This window comes from Podarcis muralis, chromosome 11 (genome assembly GCF_964188315.1).
Source record: "Podarcis muralis chromosome 11, rPodMur119.hap1.1, whole genome shotgun sequence".
NCBI classification, from domain to species: Eukaryota; Metazoa; Chordata; class Lepidosauria; order Squamata; family Lacertidae; genus Podarcis; species Podarcis muralis.
Window position 1 is genome coordinate 60045160 of NC_135665.1, and position 16252 is coordinate 60061411.

General features: G+C 42.3%; 1 protein-coding gene across 2 annotated transcripts in view; it reads right to left on the reverse strand.

The window, feature by feature from the left end:
• PIK3C3 (phosphatidylinositol 3-kinase catalytic subunit type 3) overlaps window positions 1-16252 on the reverse strand; it is a 121005-nt gene that overhangs the window by 27415 nt on the left and 77338 nt on the right. For both annotated transcript variants that reach the window (XM_028748637.2, XM_028748636.2), the window contains one exon: window positions 14147-14237. In XM_028748637.2, coding sequence (XP_028604470.1) covers window positions 14147-14237 — 91 coding nt within the window. The remainder of the gene's footprint in view (window positions 1-14146; window positions 14238-16252) is intronic.

The window sequence follows — 16252 nt, forward strand, 5'->3', positions numbered from 1 at the left end:
TGCGAAGCAACTCGCAAATGCAAAACCCTTTCGTCTAGCGGGTTTTCCGTCTTGCGAGGCGTTCGTCTTGCGGGGTACCACTGTAATTCTATTTCAGTTATATTTTATTAAATTTTCAAAAAAAAAAAAAAAATCACATATACATTCCAATACATAATAATATATTTTTGCTTTGCTTTGTCGACTTCCCACCTCATTTTTGTGGTGTTTTTATTTATTTATTACTCCCTCTTGCTGCATCCTGTCTTCTCTCTCTTATATCATAACAATAGTACAATAATCTCGAATTCCTTATGTTGCTCATAGTTTAAATCCTGCTTGCAAATTCACCATACCATAATATTTCTTTAAATAGTCTGAAAAAGGGCCATGCATAATTTTATAAACTATATTATTATAAACCATGTCTCTAAATGGAAAAGTCACAATGCAACCTTTCCTCAAAGGTGGGTCGCTACAATCCCTTGGTCATTTGGCTGCCCTTTTCTGAACCTTCTCTAATTCTACTATATTTGGGGTGAGGGTGAGTGGAGTTACGGCCTTTGTATGTTACTATATTATGTATACATAGTATGCATGTGAAACATGGACCACTTATAAACACCATCTCCAACTCCTCGAAATATTCCATCAATGGTGTCTTCGAAAATTTCTACACATCACTTGGGAAGACAGGTGAACCAATACCAGTGTACTGGAAGAAGCAAAGATCACCAGTGTCAAAGCGACGATTCTTCAACATCAACTTTGTTGGACTGGCCATGTTGTGTGAATGCCTGATTATCATCTTCCAAAGCAACTACTCTATTCCGAACTTAAAAATGGAAAGCGTAATGCTGGTGGTCAACAAAAGAGGTTTAAAGACTCTCTCAAAGCAAATCTAAAATAAATGCAGTATAAACACCAACAAATGGGAAACACTTGCCTGCGAGTGCTACAAATGGAGAACAGCCTTTACCAAAGGTGTCATGGGCTTTGAAGACACTCGAACTCAGGATGCAGGGGAGAAAAGAGCCAGGAGGAAGGCACACTTGGCAAACCCTCACCGTGATCAACTCCTGCCCGGAAACCTATGTCCCCACTGTGGAAGGACATGTGGATCCAGAATTGGCCTCCACAGTCACTTACGGACTCACTGTTAAAACCCTGTTTATGGAAGACAATCTTAGTCGGCTATAAGTGATCGCCAAAGAAGAAGAAGAAGAATGTTACGTATGTCTGAGTTTTTATATTGTAAATCGCCTTGTGATTCTCGAATGAAGGGCGGTCTAGTAATTAAGCAAACACCGTTTTGGACTATTTAAAGAAACATTATAGCATGATGAACTTGCAAGCAGAATTTGAGCTATGAGCAACAGAAGTAATTAGATTATGATATTTGTGGCTACGATTTGATAGATAGAACAGCAACAGAAGGGAAGAGTAACAACAACTCTGTGGAAAATGGGGAGGAAAGTCAACAAAAATAAGAGGAAAGATGAAATTGTGTTATGACTGTAGATGTTAAACATGCTCAAGCTTAATAAAACTGGGGAAAAATAGAAATCATATAGTCATACCTCTTGTTACGTTTGGTTCAGGTTACATTCTTTCAGGATACGTCCCGCGGCAACCCGGAAGTAATGGAACGGGTTACTTCCAGGTTTTGCCGCTCACGCATACGCAGATGCTCAAAATGACGTCACACGCATGCGCAGACGTGGGTTGCATTCTGCTCATGTTGCGAACGGGGCTCCAGAACAGATCCTGTTCGCCATCAGAGGTACCACTGTATATATGCTTGAGGTGAGAACTATACACAGTATTTCAAATGCAGCCACACCATATATTTGTATAAAGGCATTATGAATCTACATCAGTGAAAGTTGTGCGACATCAGAAATATATCACCTGAAAAACGGGCCCTGGTCAAACCTGCAGCTGAAGTTTCTGAAGAGTCCCGCAAGCACCTGGAGTCGCAGGATTTTATTTTATCTTATTGTTTAAAATAATGAATTTCAGCGACTCTTTGTTTCCCTTTTCTGTCATCCTGGTGCTCTAGGGAGCACTTGCACCAGGAGATGAGAAAATTGACTTAGAACACCCATCTGCATAAAGCAAATAGCAGCGTTTGTCTTGTAGCCAGGCAAACATCGCATACTTTACAAGTCTTCGCCCCCAAGCCTTCCATGAAAATGATATTATGGCTGAAAATGGGCTATTGACTTCATTCAGGCACCGACAGGTAATTTAATTTTACAGGTCAAGGCAAAATGGATCCTTATCTTGTTTGAGTTTCTCGAAATATATATGGATTTCTTGTTTAAAGCTTTGAGGAGGGGGACGGGGGGACAGGACGAAAATCAATCAAGACACCGAAAACATCTGTTTAAATTCTCCTCAACACAATGTACGTGGCGTTATCTTGTTTAAATGAGTTTGAGCAAAGCTGCCCACTTCAGCCAGGAGAAGTTTAAGGCAACTGTCTCCGCTCTCGACTCCACTCACGAGAGCTGAAACGTGGCCTTGTTTACAACGCATGAGAATAGTCTCTTATAACAATGAGGAATTGATGCTTTTGAATTCTGGTGCTGGAGGAGACTCTTGAGAGTCCCATGGACTGCAAGAAGATCAAACCTATCCATTCTGAAGGAAATCAGCCCTGAGCATAGCTGTCAACTTACAGATTTGAAAATAAGGGACCAGCAGCCAAAATAAGGGACCTGCAACCTCACCTGTTCCAGGCACTCCAGTCTTCCTGTCCTCCTGCAGTCTGGTCAAACTCATGCTGGTAGCTTCGAGAACACTGTCCAACCAACTTTGTAACCAGGGGTTCAACTGAACAGAATCTGAATCACATGCACCACAAGGCCTATGCAGCCTCAACTTAAGATGGCTCCCCGGCCTGGCTTTGCACTGCAAAGTTTGCAGCAGCACGTGCAACAAAATGGTGTCCAGCGTTCAAAAAACCCCTCAGCTTGCATTAACTAGCCACACACAAGGCATGCAAGCTCCACCCCCCAGTCGTTCTTAGACTTCTTATTGGGTGAGCAACGCAGCCAAGCAACACAGTTGGAGCCTCCCTCCTCCCTGGCCGGCAGGGAGGGAGGGAGAGGAGCTGCTTCCTTTGAAATTTAAGGGACATCATTTAAGGGGCATTTAAGGGACATCCATCAATAAGGGACAGCAGCGGGACATGGTGCTGGAATAAGGGACTGTCCCTTCAAATAAGGGACACTTGACAGCTATGGCCCTGAGTGCTCACTGGAAGGACAGATCCTGAAGCTGAGGCTCCAATACTTTGGCCACCTCATGAGAAGAGAAGACTCCCTGGAAAAGACCCTGATGTTGGGAAAGATGGAGGGCACAAGGAGAAGGGGATGACAGAAGATGAGATGGTTGGACAGTGTTCTCGAAGCTACCAACATGAGTTTGACCAAACTGTGGGAGGCGGTGGAGGACAGGGGTGCCTGGCATTCTCTGGTCCATGGGGTCATGAAGAGTTGGACATGACTAAACAACAACAAAAAACAATGAGTTTGCCTGGATGGGGGACAAAGACGGGTGTGTGAAGAAACAAAGGCAAAATTCGCCTTTATTTGCTCCACCCACTTTTGCCACCGGCCCCACCCACAACTGGAATCTGGCCCCCGGAATACTGCCCTGAAGGGAATGTGGCCCTCAGACTGTGGAAAAAAAGTTCCCCAATCAGTTATATGGCAAGGGGTGATAAAATACTATCAGATACTGGAAAAATCTGGCTCTTTATTAGCAAAGAGATCCCAATTTAGATCTAGCCCAAACACATTGCTTCATAGGAATGATGTGCCAAGAATGGAAAATTCTCTTCTGTAACAAAGAACAAAAGAGAAAGAAAAAGAGAGAGAGAGAGAGAGATGATATTGCTGAAAATCAATGCAACTGTAGCATTAGATAAATATAGATTTTTCCTGATAGGGTTGCAGAAAAAAAAGCTTTGCCACAGGGAGCGGAAAAATAATATAAATTCGGTTTCAAATTTCTTCCAGAATACCTGATGATTTTACAAGACATCATTCTCACTTCAGACTGAGCAGCCCATACAAAGTAAAAGCTATTGAACTGGGGAGAAGTGGAAGTCCTCCTTGCGATCACCGTGTACTGAGATACCAGCCGTCACCTTCAAGACTTGGAAGTTTAAGGAGATTCAGCATCACTTGGGGACTCCAGCTATTTCAATGGTGATTTCAGCACAAGGCTTTTTGCTATTGGTGAGCAAGTGCAACACTTTCATTGGCCATGTTTGGGTCTAAACCACTGAGCCTCTTGGGCTTGCTGATCAGAAGGTCACCAGTTCGAATCTCTGCGATGGGGTGAGCTCCCATTGCTCAGTCCCAGCTCCTGCCAACCTACCAGTTCAAAAGCACGCCAAAAAGTGCAAGTAGATAAATAGGTAAAATAGGTAAAAAAGATAAATACCTTCCAGCAGGAAGGTAAATGGCATTTCCATGCACTGCTCTGGTTTTGCCAGAAGCGGCTTAGTCATGCTGGCCACATGACCTGGAGCTGTACGTTGGCTCCCTCGGGCTGTAAAGCGTGATGAGCGCCACAACCCCAGAGTCATCTGCGACTGGACTTAACTGTCAGGGGTCCCTTTACCTTTACAGTGGTAGCTCAGGTTAAGAACTTAATTCGTTCTGGAGGTCCGTTTTTAACCTGAAACTGTTCTTAACCTGAGGTACCACTTTAGCTAATGGGGCCTCCCCCCGCTGCCGTGTGATTTCTGTTCTCATCCTGAAGCAAAGTTCTTAACCCGAGGTACTATTTCTGGGTTAGCAGAGTCTGTAACCTGAAGCGTCTGTGAGCTGAAGGATCTATAACCTGAGGTACCACTGTATCTGACTTTTAGAAGACATCTGAAGGCAGCCATATATCAGGAAATTTTTAATGTCTGATGTTTTACAATTTTAATGTGGTGTAAACCACCCAGGGTGGCTGGGGAAGCCCAGCCAGATGGATGGAGTATAAATAATAAAATAAAATAATTAAAGCACATATGATCAAACTTTGTAAAAGACAGTGCAGCCTGGAGAGCTATGGAAATTAAATAAGAACATCATAACATCAGTAACCTTTCCAGATCTTCAGTCTTATGACATTAAGACAACATATTGTCACACAAGATCAAGAGCGACTCACTGTTCCAGAGAGAAATTGATTACTAAACTTCAAAGGCATCACAAGGTATCACACAAACTGATTCCACTCTCCCTATCCCCACCCCAGAAGAAAGTGCTTTGGGATTTATTCTATTAGACTTTCCATTAAAGTAGACTTTGAAAAATGGAAAGGAGACACCTCCATTAAAACAAAGGGAACAAAAAAGGCTGTGATGTGAAGGACTGACAACATAAATAAGATTCCAAATGCAGAAGCATAGATATAATATAATAAGATGAGTCTTTTACAAGATCGGCAAAACTCAGAAGAAGACGCAGCATTCGAAAGACCTCAGAAACGCTTCTTAGCGGGACTTCCGGCGGAGCGCGTCCTCGGAGCGAGAAGGGATTTGGCTGAGAGCGCGAATCCCGCCCTACAAGGGGAGGAAAAGGGGGGTGCTGAAGGGCGAAAAGCACCCCGGTACGCCTCAGGAGTACGTCCAGAGGTGCTGGGGGCCAGCGGAGACCTGTCGCGCCGTCAGGTAACCTCTAGAAGAGGCGAAGAGCACGGCGGTGTCGGGGAATAGGTCCGGCGGCCATTACTCCCTCCCAGGTAGCGGAAAGCCCTGTTCTCGCCGAGGGTAAGCGCTCCGTTCTCAAAACAGAAGGAACCGGGGAGTAAACCAGTGTTTGGGGATTAGTCTTATAGACAACAGAGAAACCCGGTGGAGATATTTTGACTGCTGAGTTCAGCCTTTATCCGAAATCAGCGAACACGCATAGAGGAGCAGAGCGTGAAAGAGAAGTGAATGCCCCTAGCGATACTTTGTTTCTTTGAAAAGACATTACTGTTACATTATCAGGCTTTTGACTAAAACAGAGAACAGAAGAGTAAAACTGCACAGCAATATTGCTGAAAGCAACTAAGGGGGAGCGAGGAGGGAAGCGAAGAGGAGATTGCCTGAGAGTAGAAAAGAGCTGACGCTGCCAGGAGAAGCGGAAGTGTCGCGGAGACCATTTTACACTGTACCTTAGCAGCGCGACTTCGGGCGTCCTCCAGCCTCTCTTGGCTCCCCACATACCCATTCTCTTGCGGACTTCATAGACTCAGCAACAATTTGGTATGGACTGTACATCTTGTGGATTTGGAAAATAGTCTCTCCGCTGCAGGCAGACCCTCCAGGTAACCACTTAGGTTGCTTTAGAGGATAGATAGATCTCAGTAAAGATCAGCAGCGCAATATCAGAGGGAGCCACCTGGTGGACGGAGTATAATATTGCAACTCTGAACCCCCCTTGTTACCTATTGGTATACTTCTGCTGTTCTGTCCTTGTTTTTCCCTCTGGTTTACTTTTGTTGTTTCTCTCTGGTTTACTTTTGCTGTTTGCTATTTCATAAGTGCTTACGAGTCTCTACATAAACGACAACTCCTAAAACCACTTTACCTCGTATACTTTATATATTCTATAATTACAAGAGAGTACTGAAATACAAGAACCTATCTCCTCCTCCAAAAAAAAGAGGTCATTGCAAAGTCATCGAGCCACCGAGTTGATGCTCCAGGTCAGCCTAAGGACAATTTAATATTTTGAAAATCTGAATAATCTATATATAATAGGTGGGAGTTATAAAGGATAAATGGACACTGTTCAACGAGTTCAACGGTCCAACGGCTACTAAAAATTTGGATTTTGGACATTTTGCTTTGCGTACCTCGGACTTATTGTATTGGGGGTGTATTAGAAACGCATATCTATCGTGTGTTGCTATAATTTAATTTATTGAGTATTGATACCTGTACGGTTACCCAATACCTACTTAATACTGGACACTGTTCAATACCTCATAATGTCTAATACGGGGAAAAGACCAGAAGGGGGAACACCAGGGGATAGGAAGGGATCGAAACAAGAAACTGATTTCAAAGCAGACATTCTAAGAATGTTTGCGGAGATCAGACAAAGCGAGAAAAACCTTGAATCTAAACTAGAACAAGTAGATACTAGAATTGGGAAGATGGACAAAAAGATAGATGAAACAGTTAATGAATTGAAAGGTCAACTGAAGGAGGTATTTAGGAGGACGCAAGCGGTAGAAGAGGGTCTAAAAAAGACAAGGTTAGAAATGAAAGATGTAAGACGAGAGGAAGATAAGATAAAAGCCGAGATTTTAGATCTGAATAAGAACCAAGAGGAAATGAAAGATTTGATTGCCATGAATGAACTAAGACAGAAGGAAGTTAATTTAAGGTTAAGAGCAGTGCCAGAAACCCAAGGTGAAAATATAAAAGCGAAATTAACAACAGAATTAGCTTCATGGCTGGAGATTCCAGTAGAAGAGATGGCAAATGCAATACAATCGGCTTTTAGATTAAAAACCAAATCAGCCAAGAATAAGAGGTTTGTAGGAGACTGTTTAGTTGTATTTAAAGAAAGGGAAACGAGGAATATGATTCTCAAAAAAAACAAGGAAAAAAGGCTGAATATTGGTGGAAACTACATCATAATCTTTAAAGACATTCCTGTCAGGCTGCTCAAACGTAGAGATCCATATAAAGAACTAGTACAGGCGCTGAAGAGGACAAATATTGAATTCAAATGGGAGTTCCCCGAAGGAATCTCATTTACCTATAGAGGTAAGAGGCAAAAATTAACGAGCCCAGAAGAGACTAGCAAATTCTTAAGGAAGTACAAAGAACTGAGAGTTCATAAAGAGGAAGACAAAAGTGAGGAGATAGAAAGAAAGGTAGATTCAGAAGAAGAAACAGAGAGGTCAGGGGGAGAGGAAGAGGAAGAGGAAGAAGGAGGAGAAGGTAAAATTTAAAGAGGGGCGGTAGACAGCTACACAGGCAACCAAAATGTCATTAAAAATTTGGAGCTGGAACGTTAATGGAATGAATGATAAGAAAAAGAGGAATAAAATTGAGCATATCTTAAAAAAGGAAGGTTTAGACATCATATGTCTTCAAGAGACCCACATAGCAAGGAAACATAAAAGAATTCTGATTAATAAAAGATTGGGAAATGAATTTGTATCGTTGGACAAAAGGAAGAAAAGGGGGGTGATTATTTATATAAGGAAACAATTGGAAGCACAACAAATATATAAAGATGAGGAAGGGAGGATAGTAGTAGTCCAAATTAGATGGCAAGGAGAAAATGTAATAATAGTGGGGATATACGCACCAAACAATAATAAAGCAGAGTTCTTTAGAATGTTAGAAGAGAAATTAAGCGAATATGCGGACCAGAAAATAATATTATTAGGGGATATGAATGGAGTGGTATCGCTGAATATCGATAGGCTAAGGGAGGGAGAAGGTATGGTAGGAAAACTACCACAGACATTCTTCTCATTGGTAAACAATCTCAATTTGGTGGATGTATGGAGATTTAAATTCCCCCTAGAAAAACAGTATACCTTTCACTCGGAGCCACATGATTCCTTTTCCAGACTAGATCAGATATGGGTATCGACAGAGCTAGTGCCAAGAGCTACTAAGGTCGAGATTCTCCCCAAAATGATCTCGGATCACAATGCAGTAAAACTGGAATTGAAAGGGTTGGAAGAAAGACCATTCAGATGGAAAATGAAAGATTATCTGCTAGATGATCTAGAGATCATAGAGAAAGCAAAGAGAAAGTTAAAAGAATACTTTGAGGACAATTTGGGTAAAGGGACTATGATGAAGGTGGTGTGGGACGCAGGCAAGGCGGTGATGAGGGGATTCTTCATCCAACAAAACGTTATTAAGAATAAAAAAAGAGATAGAGGGAAAAAAGAAATCTTACAGCAAATAATGGACAACGAACAAAAATTAGTTGAAAATCCGAAAAATAAGAGGATAAAAGAAAATATTAAGATCCTACAGTCGCAATTGGCATTGCTGATAAATAGAGAAATAGAATGGAAGGTCAAAAAACTAAGACAAAAAACATTTGAACACGCCAATAAATCAGGAAAGCTTCTAGCTTGGCAACTAAAAAAAAGGAAAGAACAGAATACAATAAATAAGATCGTGGTGGAGGAAGAAGTGAAAAGCAATCCCAAAGAAATAAGAAAGGCCTTTCTGGACTTTTATAAAGACCTTTATAAAAATAGTGAAAATGATAACATAAGAAGCATAGAAGAGTATTTAAAAGAGAAGGGCACCTACAAGATTACGTCACAGGAGAAGGAGAAACTGAGCGCTCCAATAGAGGCAGATGAGATTAAAGATATAATAAAGGATTTAAAAAAAGGGAAAGCGCCAGGCCCAGATGGGTTTACTGGGAGGTATTATAAAGAAATGGAGCCAATTTTGTTGGCTCCGATGCAAGAGGTGATGAATAATATCCTTAAAAAGAGAGAATTACCTGAGACGTGGAAGGAGGCTCTAATTACCCTAATACCAAAACAAGATTCAGACTTACAACAGATTAAAAATTATAGACCGATCTCCTTATTAAACATAGATTATAAGATATTCGCGGGAATCCTAGCAAAGAGATTGAAAAATATATTGAGAAAAAGTATTCACAGAGACCAAGCCGGCTTTTTGCCGGGAAGGCACATGAAGGATAATATAAGGAATGTGGTAAACATTATAGAATACTTATCGGACAGATGTGATAAACAAGGGATATTGTTATTTGTGGACGCAGAAAAAGCGTTCGACAATCTAATTTGGGATTTCATGCTAAAACAACTGGAGTTTATGGAGGTTGGTGCTGAGTTTTATAACGGGGTAAAAGCAATTTATACGGAACAGAAGGCCAGACTGACAATAAATAGTGTGGAGACCTCAGAAATAAGAATTGCTAAAGGAACAAGACAAGGATGCCCTCTTTCCCCACTGTTGTTTATTATGGTGTTAGAAGTTTTGTTAAACTCTATAAGAGGAAACAGAGGGATAAGAGGGATAACAGTTGGGCAGAATGAATACAAAACAAAGGCGTTCGCGGACGACCTGGTAATAACAATGGAGGACCCACTAAACTCAACAAAAGAGGTACTTGAAGAATTCGAACAGTTTGGGAAAGTAGCCGGTTTCAAATTGAATAAAAAGAAAACAAAAATCATTGCAAAAAATATGGAGACAGACAAAATTGAAGAAATACAAAATGCAACGGGGATAGAGGTGACCGGGAAAGTTAAGTATTTGGGAATATGGGTAACACCAAAAAACATAGATCTTTTTAAAAATAATTATGACATAGTATGGAAAGGGGTTAAGAAAGATATGGAATCATGGGGCAGGCTGAAAATTTCATTTTGGGGCAGAATAGCTATAATCAAGATGAGCGTTCTCCCAAGAATGCTATTCCTTTTTCAGAACATTCCTGTTATCAGGGGTACAAAGATATTTAAGGAATGGAAGAAGGTGATTTCGAAATTTGTCTGGCAAGGCAAGAAGCCAAGGATTCAATATAAGTTATTGACAGACGTGAAGGAAAGGGGGGGCTTCGCCCTACCTGATCTAAAATTATATTTCGAGGCAGCTTGCCTATGCTGGATCAGATCTTGGATCAAATTGGAAGACAGGGAGGTGTTAGATTTAGAGGGATATAATATTAGGTTTGGGTGGCACGCTTACCTATGGTATGGGAAGAGGAAAATACACAGGGGCTTTGGAAATCACACCTTCAGAGGTCCACTGATTGAGGTGTGGGAAAGGAACAGAGAGGTGCTGGAACCCAAAACTCCCCACTGGTTATCGCCGCTAGAAGCGATGAGTGTCAGCAAAATAAATAGAGGAGATAACTGGCCTACATACGAGCAACTGTTAATGAAAGAAGAGGGGAAATGGAAACTAAAGCCGTACGATCAAATTAAGGAGAAAGTTTATGACTGGTTGCATTACTTTCAGCTAAACGGAATGCTCAGAAAAGATATTGCAGACAAAGGGTATGCCGATAAAGACTCCAGATTCCAAACCGAAATACTGAACAACAATTATAGAACTCTATCTAAAATGTACAACCTGTTGTTAGGCTGGAATCTAATAGATGAAGAAGTAAAGGCAGTAGCGATTCACTGGGCGAGAGACATTGGCCATAACATATATGCTGAAGAGTGGGAGAAACTTTGGAAAGTACACCTTAAGTTTACAGCCTGTGTGACATTGAAAGAAAACTTAATGAAAATGTTCTATCGCTGGTATCTAACCCCTGTAAAGTTAGCCAAAATGTACGGGATCTGTAACAAATGTTGGAAGTGTAGAGAAAGGGAGGGGTCCTATTACCACATGTGGTGGGAGTGCCAAAAGGTTAAAGAGTTTTGGGAGGGGGTGTACAACGAATTGAAAAAAATTCTAAGATATACTTTCGTTAAAAAACCTGAGGCGTTCCTGTTGGGAATGATAGGGAGGGAGATAAGAAAGAAAGATCATAGGCTTTTTCAATATGCAACAGCGGCTGCAAGAATCTTAATAGCTCAAAATTGGAAATCTGAGAAACTGCCGACAATCGAAGAATGGAGAGCAAAACTGTTAGATTATGCAGAGATGGATAAGATGACAGGGAAAATAAGATACTCTAAAGATCAGAGGTTTATTGAGGAGTGGGAAAATTTCACGAATTATCTGGAAAACTTGAGTGAAGGTCAGATAACGCTAGTGGGTTTTAAAAGAGCTCTGTAAAAAGGAAAAAAAGGGTACTGTCAGAGAGAAAGAGAAGAATTACAGCGGTTAACGACAATACAGCATAAGAAATGCGAAGTTTTATAAGAACATAACGGATGATTCACGGGAAGGCTGAAGGAAGTTGTATTATATAATTTGTGAATATGAGAAGTAACTTTTATGTTTTGTATTTTTTATTTGCAATTTAATAAAAATTACGAATGAAAAAAAAAAAGAAACGCTTCTTAGCAAGTGGAACATTGAAATGTAGTCTGAATGGAGAAAGAGAAATTGGGATGGATGGCTCTCTCCAGCCAACACGAAAACGTGTATGCCGTTGCCCAAATCAAACATGAAAGTTGTTGCCCACATATTAATAACAAGCCGGTTATGTTCTGCCTTAATTGGCATGAAAACACAAAGGAAGAGACTCTCCATTTGATACAGGAAGAGTGTCAGATTGCTCGCAAGACAGAGTCCAGGCCAAACACAAACACCATCACGTCAAGCAACACTGAACTCCTGACAGAGATGAATGGGATTAAACTAAGTGGTAAGTCAGAACTTGAAGTCTGCAGATGAGGAAAAAACAAAAGAAAAGAAAATAAGCAAGACCCCTGAAATCCAGAACAACTGCCAATTTCGTTCTTTGATGGCCAGGTTTCTACCAATTATATATCCTTGACGACTGCATCTCAGTGCAGTGACGAGGGTTAGGAAACGTAAAACCCCCCACCAGAGAAATCAGAACGGTTTCAGAAGTGGCTATTCCCCCTCCTCCGTCAAATTAAAAAGAGACCAGGCTGGAATAAGATGGGTTTCTGAATCATCAGAAGACAGAGATGAGATTGCTCTTGTTTGGCAAGCTGCCCTCCTGCTTCTTTTATAGACTTCCTTCGGATAATGTCTAGGATCACTTCCAACATTACATTTCTCACTTCGCAAGGGTCCCTGGGCCAGTTCATACTGCTAGAGTGTTCTGTGTGCCTGAGTTCAAGCACACAGCCGCACAAGGGATTATCACAATCATCATCAACAACAATGACATTTCTACCCAGCTCTTCCTCTCAAAGCAGCCCAGGGCAGCAAACAACAATACAATTAAAAAACAACAACGCAATGCAATTAAAATAATCTGAAACATCTTTGAAAGACATAAAAACAAATTAAAAGAACATCTAAACTAGGGTTTACTGTTTGAAATATGGCAACCCTAATCTAAACACTTTCAAAAACACTATGAGCATCACAAAACATTTGAACACAGCCAGATACTCTCACAACCAACTAATCCAAGGTTGTCAGGAATAGCGTCATTCAACCTGAGAGCTGCATTTTCTTCTGGGTGATTTTCCTGGGGTGGAACAGCAATGATTGGCAGAGCCAGAGGCAAAAAAGAGGGTGGGACAATGGACGTGTCTCTTACCTTTGTACTGCAGGCGATACTGCAGTCACATAAAAGCCAGAGGTTTCGACAGAACCCCTTCACATCTCTCCAAGCAGGCAAGCAAAGGTAACTCCATGGCTTGAGGTGATATTCCAACATGAGGAGGAATGTGGAGCAGGATTGGCGAGGGCCTCAGCTTGGGAAGAGTTTCAAAGCTCAGACAGAGAAGCCTGGCCAGTGCGTTCCTTGCTTCTGAACCAGCAGAAGCGAGGAAAACTTGATTGGCACCCTAAGCCCTTTTTAAATGTGTTGTTGGGTTGCTGTTGTCTTTATTTTGATTATGCGTTTTGTGGTTTTAGATTCTGATTTTGTGGAATGATGTATGGAAGTGAGAGCTGGACTATAAAGAAGACTGACCGCCGAAGAATTGATGCTTTTGAATTATGGTGCTGGAGGAGACTCTTGAGAGTCCCATGGACTGCAAGAAGATCAAACCTCTCCATTCTGAAGGAAATCATCCCTGAGTGCTCACTGGAAGGACAGATCCTGAAGCTGAGGCTCCAGTACTTTGGCCACCTCATGAGAAGAGAAGACTCCCTGGAAAAGACCCTGATGTTGGGAAAGATGGAGGGCACAAGAAGAAGGGGACAACAGAGGACGAGATGGTTGGACAGTGTTCTCGAAGCTACAAACATGAGTTTGACCAAACTGCGGGAGGCAGTGGAAGACAGGAGGCCTGGCGTGCTCTGGTCCATGGGGTCACGAAGAGTCGGACACAGCTAAACGACTAAACAACAACATTCTGATTTTATCTCGAGAACCACCCTGAGACCTGCGGCTATAGGGCGGAATATAAATTCAATCAACAAATACAACAACCACCGTTTCATGGGAACAGTGCATGTGTGCTTTGACACACAATGGCAGGGGGCTGAGAAGTGAAGCACAATGGAGGGAAGAAAAAATGAAATGGGTTTGGGAGCCCTTCTCTATGGGCAGAGCACATCTCACAGTGCACACACTTTGTATTCAATTCTTACCTTCTTTACAGTCTTGTCTGGCTCAAGAGCTATGTCCGGGATGTTGGCATCGACCATGAGGGAGAACAGGTTCAAAATGAGGTTGGAATACCTGTGGAGAAGAAGAGGGCAGACATGGTAAGAAAATAATAACTCAGAGGGGAAGCCAATTTAGCCACAACCAGAGAGTATTGTGGCACAGGCTTATAGGGACTTGATGCATGAAGTGGATTCTTAATTGGCAGCCAGCCAGCCAAAATTTTAGATACAGTTGGATGCACAATGTGGACAAAATGAGACACCCGAAGGTCAAATTAATCGCACTCAAAAACGAACCTACAGCAAGTAGAAAATGAGCAACCTTAGCTTTTTGTTGGCATTAGCTGAAGCATTACCTTCGCAAGATGGGTGAGGAACTTTTTTCTTCGTCTTGTCAGATGCAGTTCCCAACGCTTGCATTACACCGCTTGTTTTGGGCAGTGCGAAATCCCTGCTGCCTTGCCCAAGGAGCAGACTCGGACGTGGGTGGCACTGTGGTCTAAACCACTGAGCCTCTTGGGCTTGCCGATCAGAAGGTCGGCAGTTCGGATCCGCGTGAGCTCTCGTTGCTCTGTCTCAGCTGCTGCCAACCTAGCAGTTTGAAAGCACGCCAGTGCGAGTAGATAAATAGGTACCACTGAGGCAGGAAGGTAAACGGTGTTTCCGTGCGCTCTGGTTTCCATCAAGGTGCTCTGTTGCGCCAGAAGCGGTTTAGTCCTGCTGGCCACATGACCCAGAAAGCTGTCTGTGGACAAACGCCAGCTCCCTCGGCCTGAAAGCGAGATGAATGCCGCAACCCCATAGTCGCCTTTGACTGGACGTAACCTTCCAGGGGTCCTTTACCTTTATACCTCTGACTGAGCCTTTGGGGATAGTTTAAAGAACTTTTCTTTAAAAGGGCGTTTCAGGGGCTGGACGGAAATATTTCTGGCACTTCCAGTGTGTGGACCTCAGAGCATGTCTCCTGTCCAACGTTAGCACCCGGCCAAAGTTCTGTGAATTATGTGAACCAACCGTTTTACACCTATAACTTTGGAGATCCAAAAGCCATTTGTAACCATTAAAAATGAACAGCCTGACAGCCGCCTTGAGCTTTACAACTGAAGTCTGTATGCTTGAAACAGCTGCTGGCATTTCAAGGGAATGCACTTAACATTTTACTTTCTTAAAAGTAAAATACAGTGTGTGGGCTTTTTTTATATATTAAATTTAATTTAAAAATTAAATTAATAATAGTACCAAGATTTGAAAGAGCTTCTACTGTGAGTGATTATTTGAACTGACCTATTTAACAGTAGAGGAGAAATCCAAATAAGGGAAAATGTTTTGTTTTGCTGTTTTAATAATAATAATAATAATAATAAATAATAATAATAATAATAATAATAATAATAATAATAATAATAATAATAATAATTTATTTATTTATACCCCGCCCATCTGACTGGGTTTCTCCAGCCAATCTGGGCGGCTTCCAACACAATATTAAAATACAATAATCTGCCAAACATTAAAAGCTTCCCTAAACAGGGCTGCCTTCAGATGTCGTCTAAAATTCTGGTAGTTGTTGTTCTCTTTGACATCTGGTGGGAGGGCGTTCCACGGGGCGGGCGCCACTACTGAGAAGGCCCTCTTCCTGGTTCCCTATAACTTGGCTTCTCGCAGTGAGGGAACCACTAGAAGGCCCTCAGAGCTGGAACTCAGTGTCTGGGCTGAGTGATGGGGGGTGGAGACGCTCCTTCAGATATATGGGACCGCGGCCATTTAGGGCTTTAAAGGTCAGCACCAACACTTTGTTAGGGACACGGGTGGCGCTGTGGGTAAAAACCTCAGCGCCTAGGACTTGCCGATCACATGGTCGGCGGTTCGAATCCCCGCGGCAGGGTGCGTTCCCGTCGCTCAGTCCCAGCGCCTGCCAACCTAGCAGTTCGAAAGCACCCCCGGGTGCAAGTAGATAAATAGGGACCTCTTACTAGCGGGAAGGTAAACGGCGTTCTGTGTGCTGTGCTGGCTCGCCAGATGCAGCTTGTCACGCTGGCCACGTGACCCGGAAGTGTTTGCAGACAGCGCTGGCCCCCGGCCTCTTAA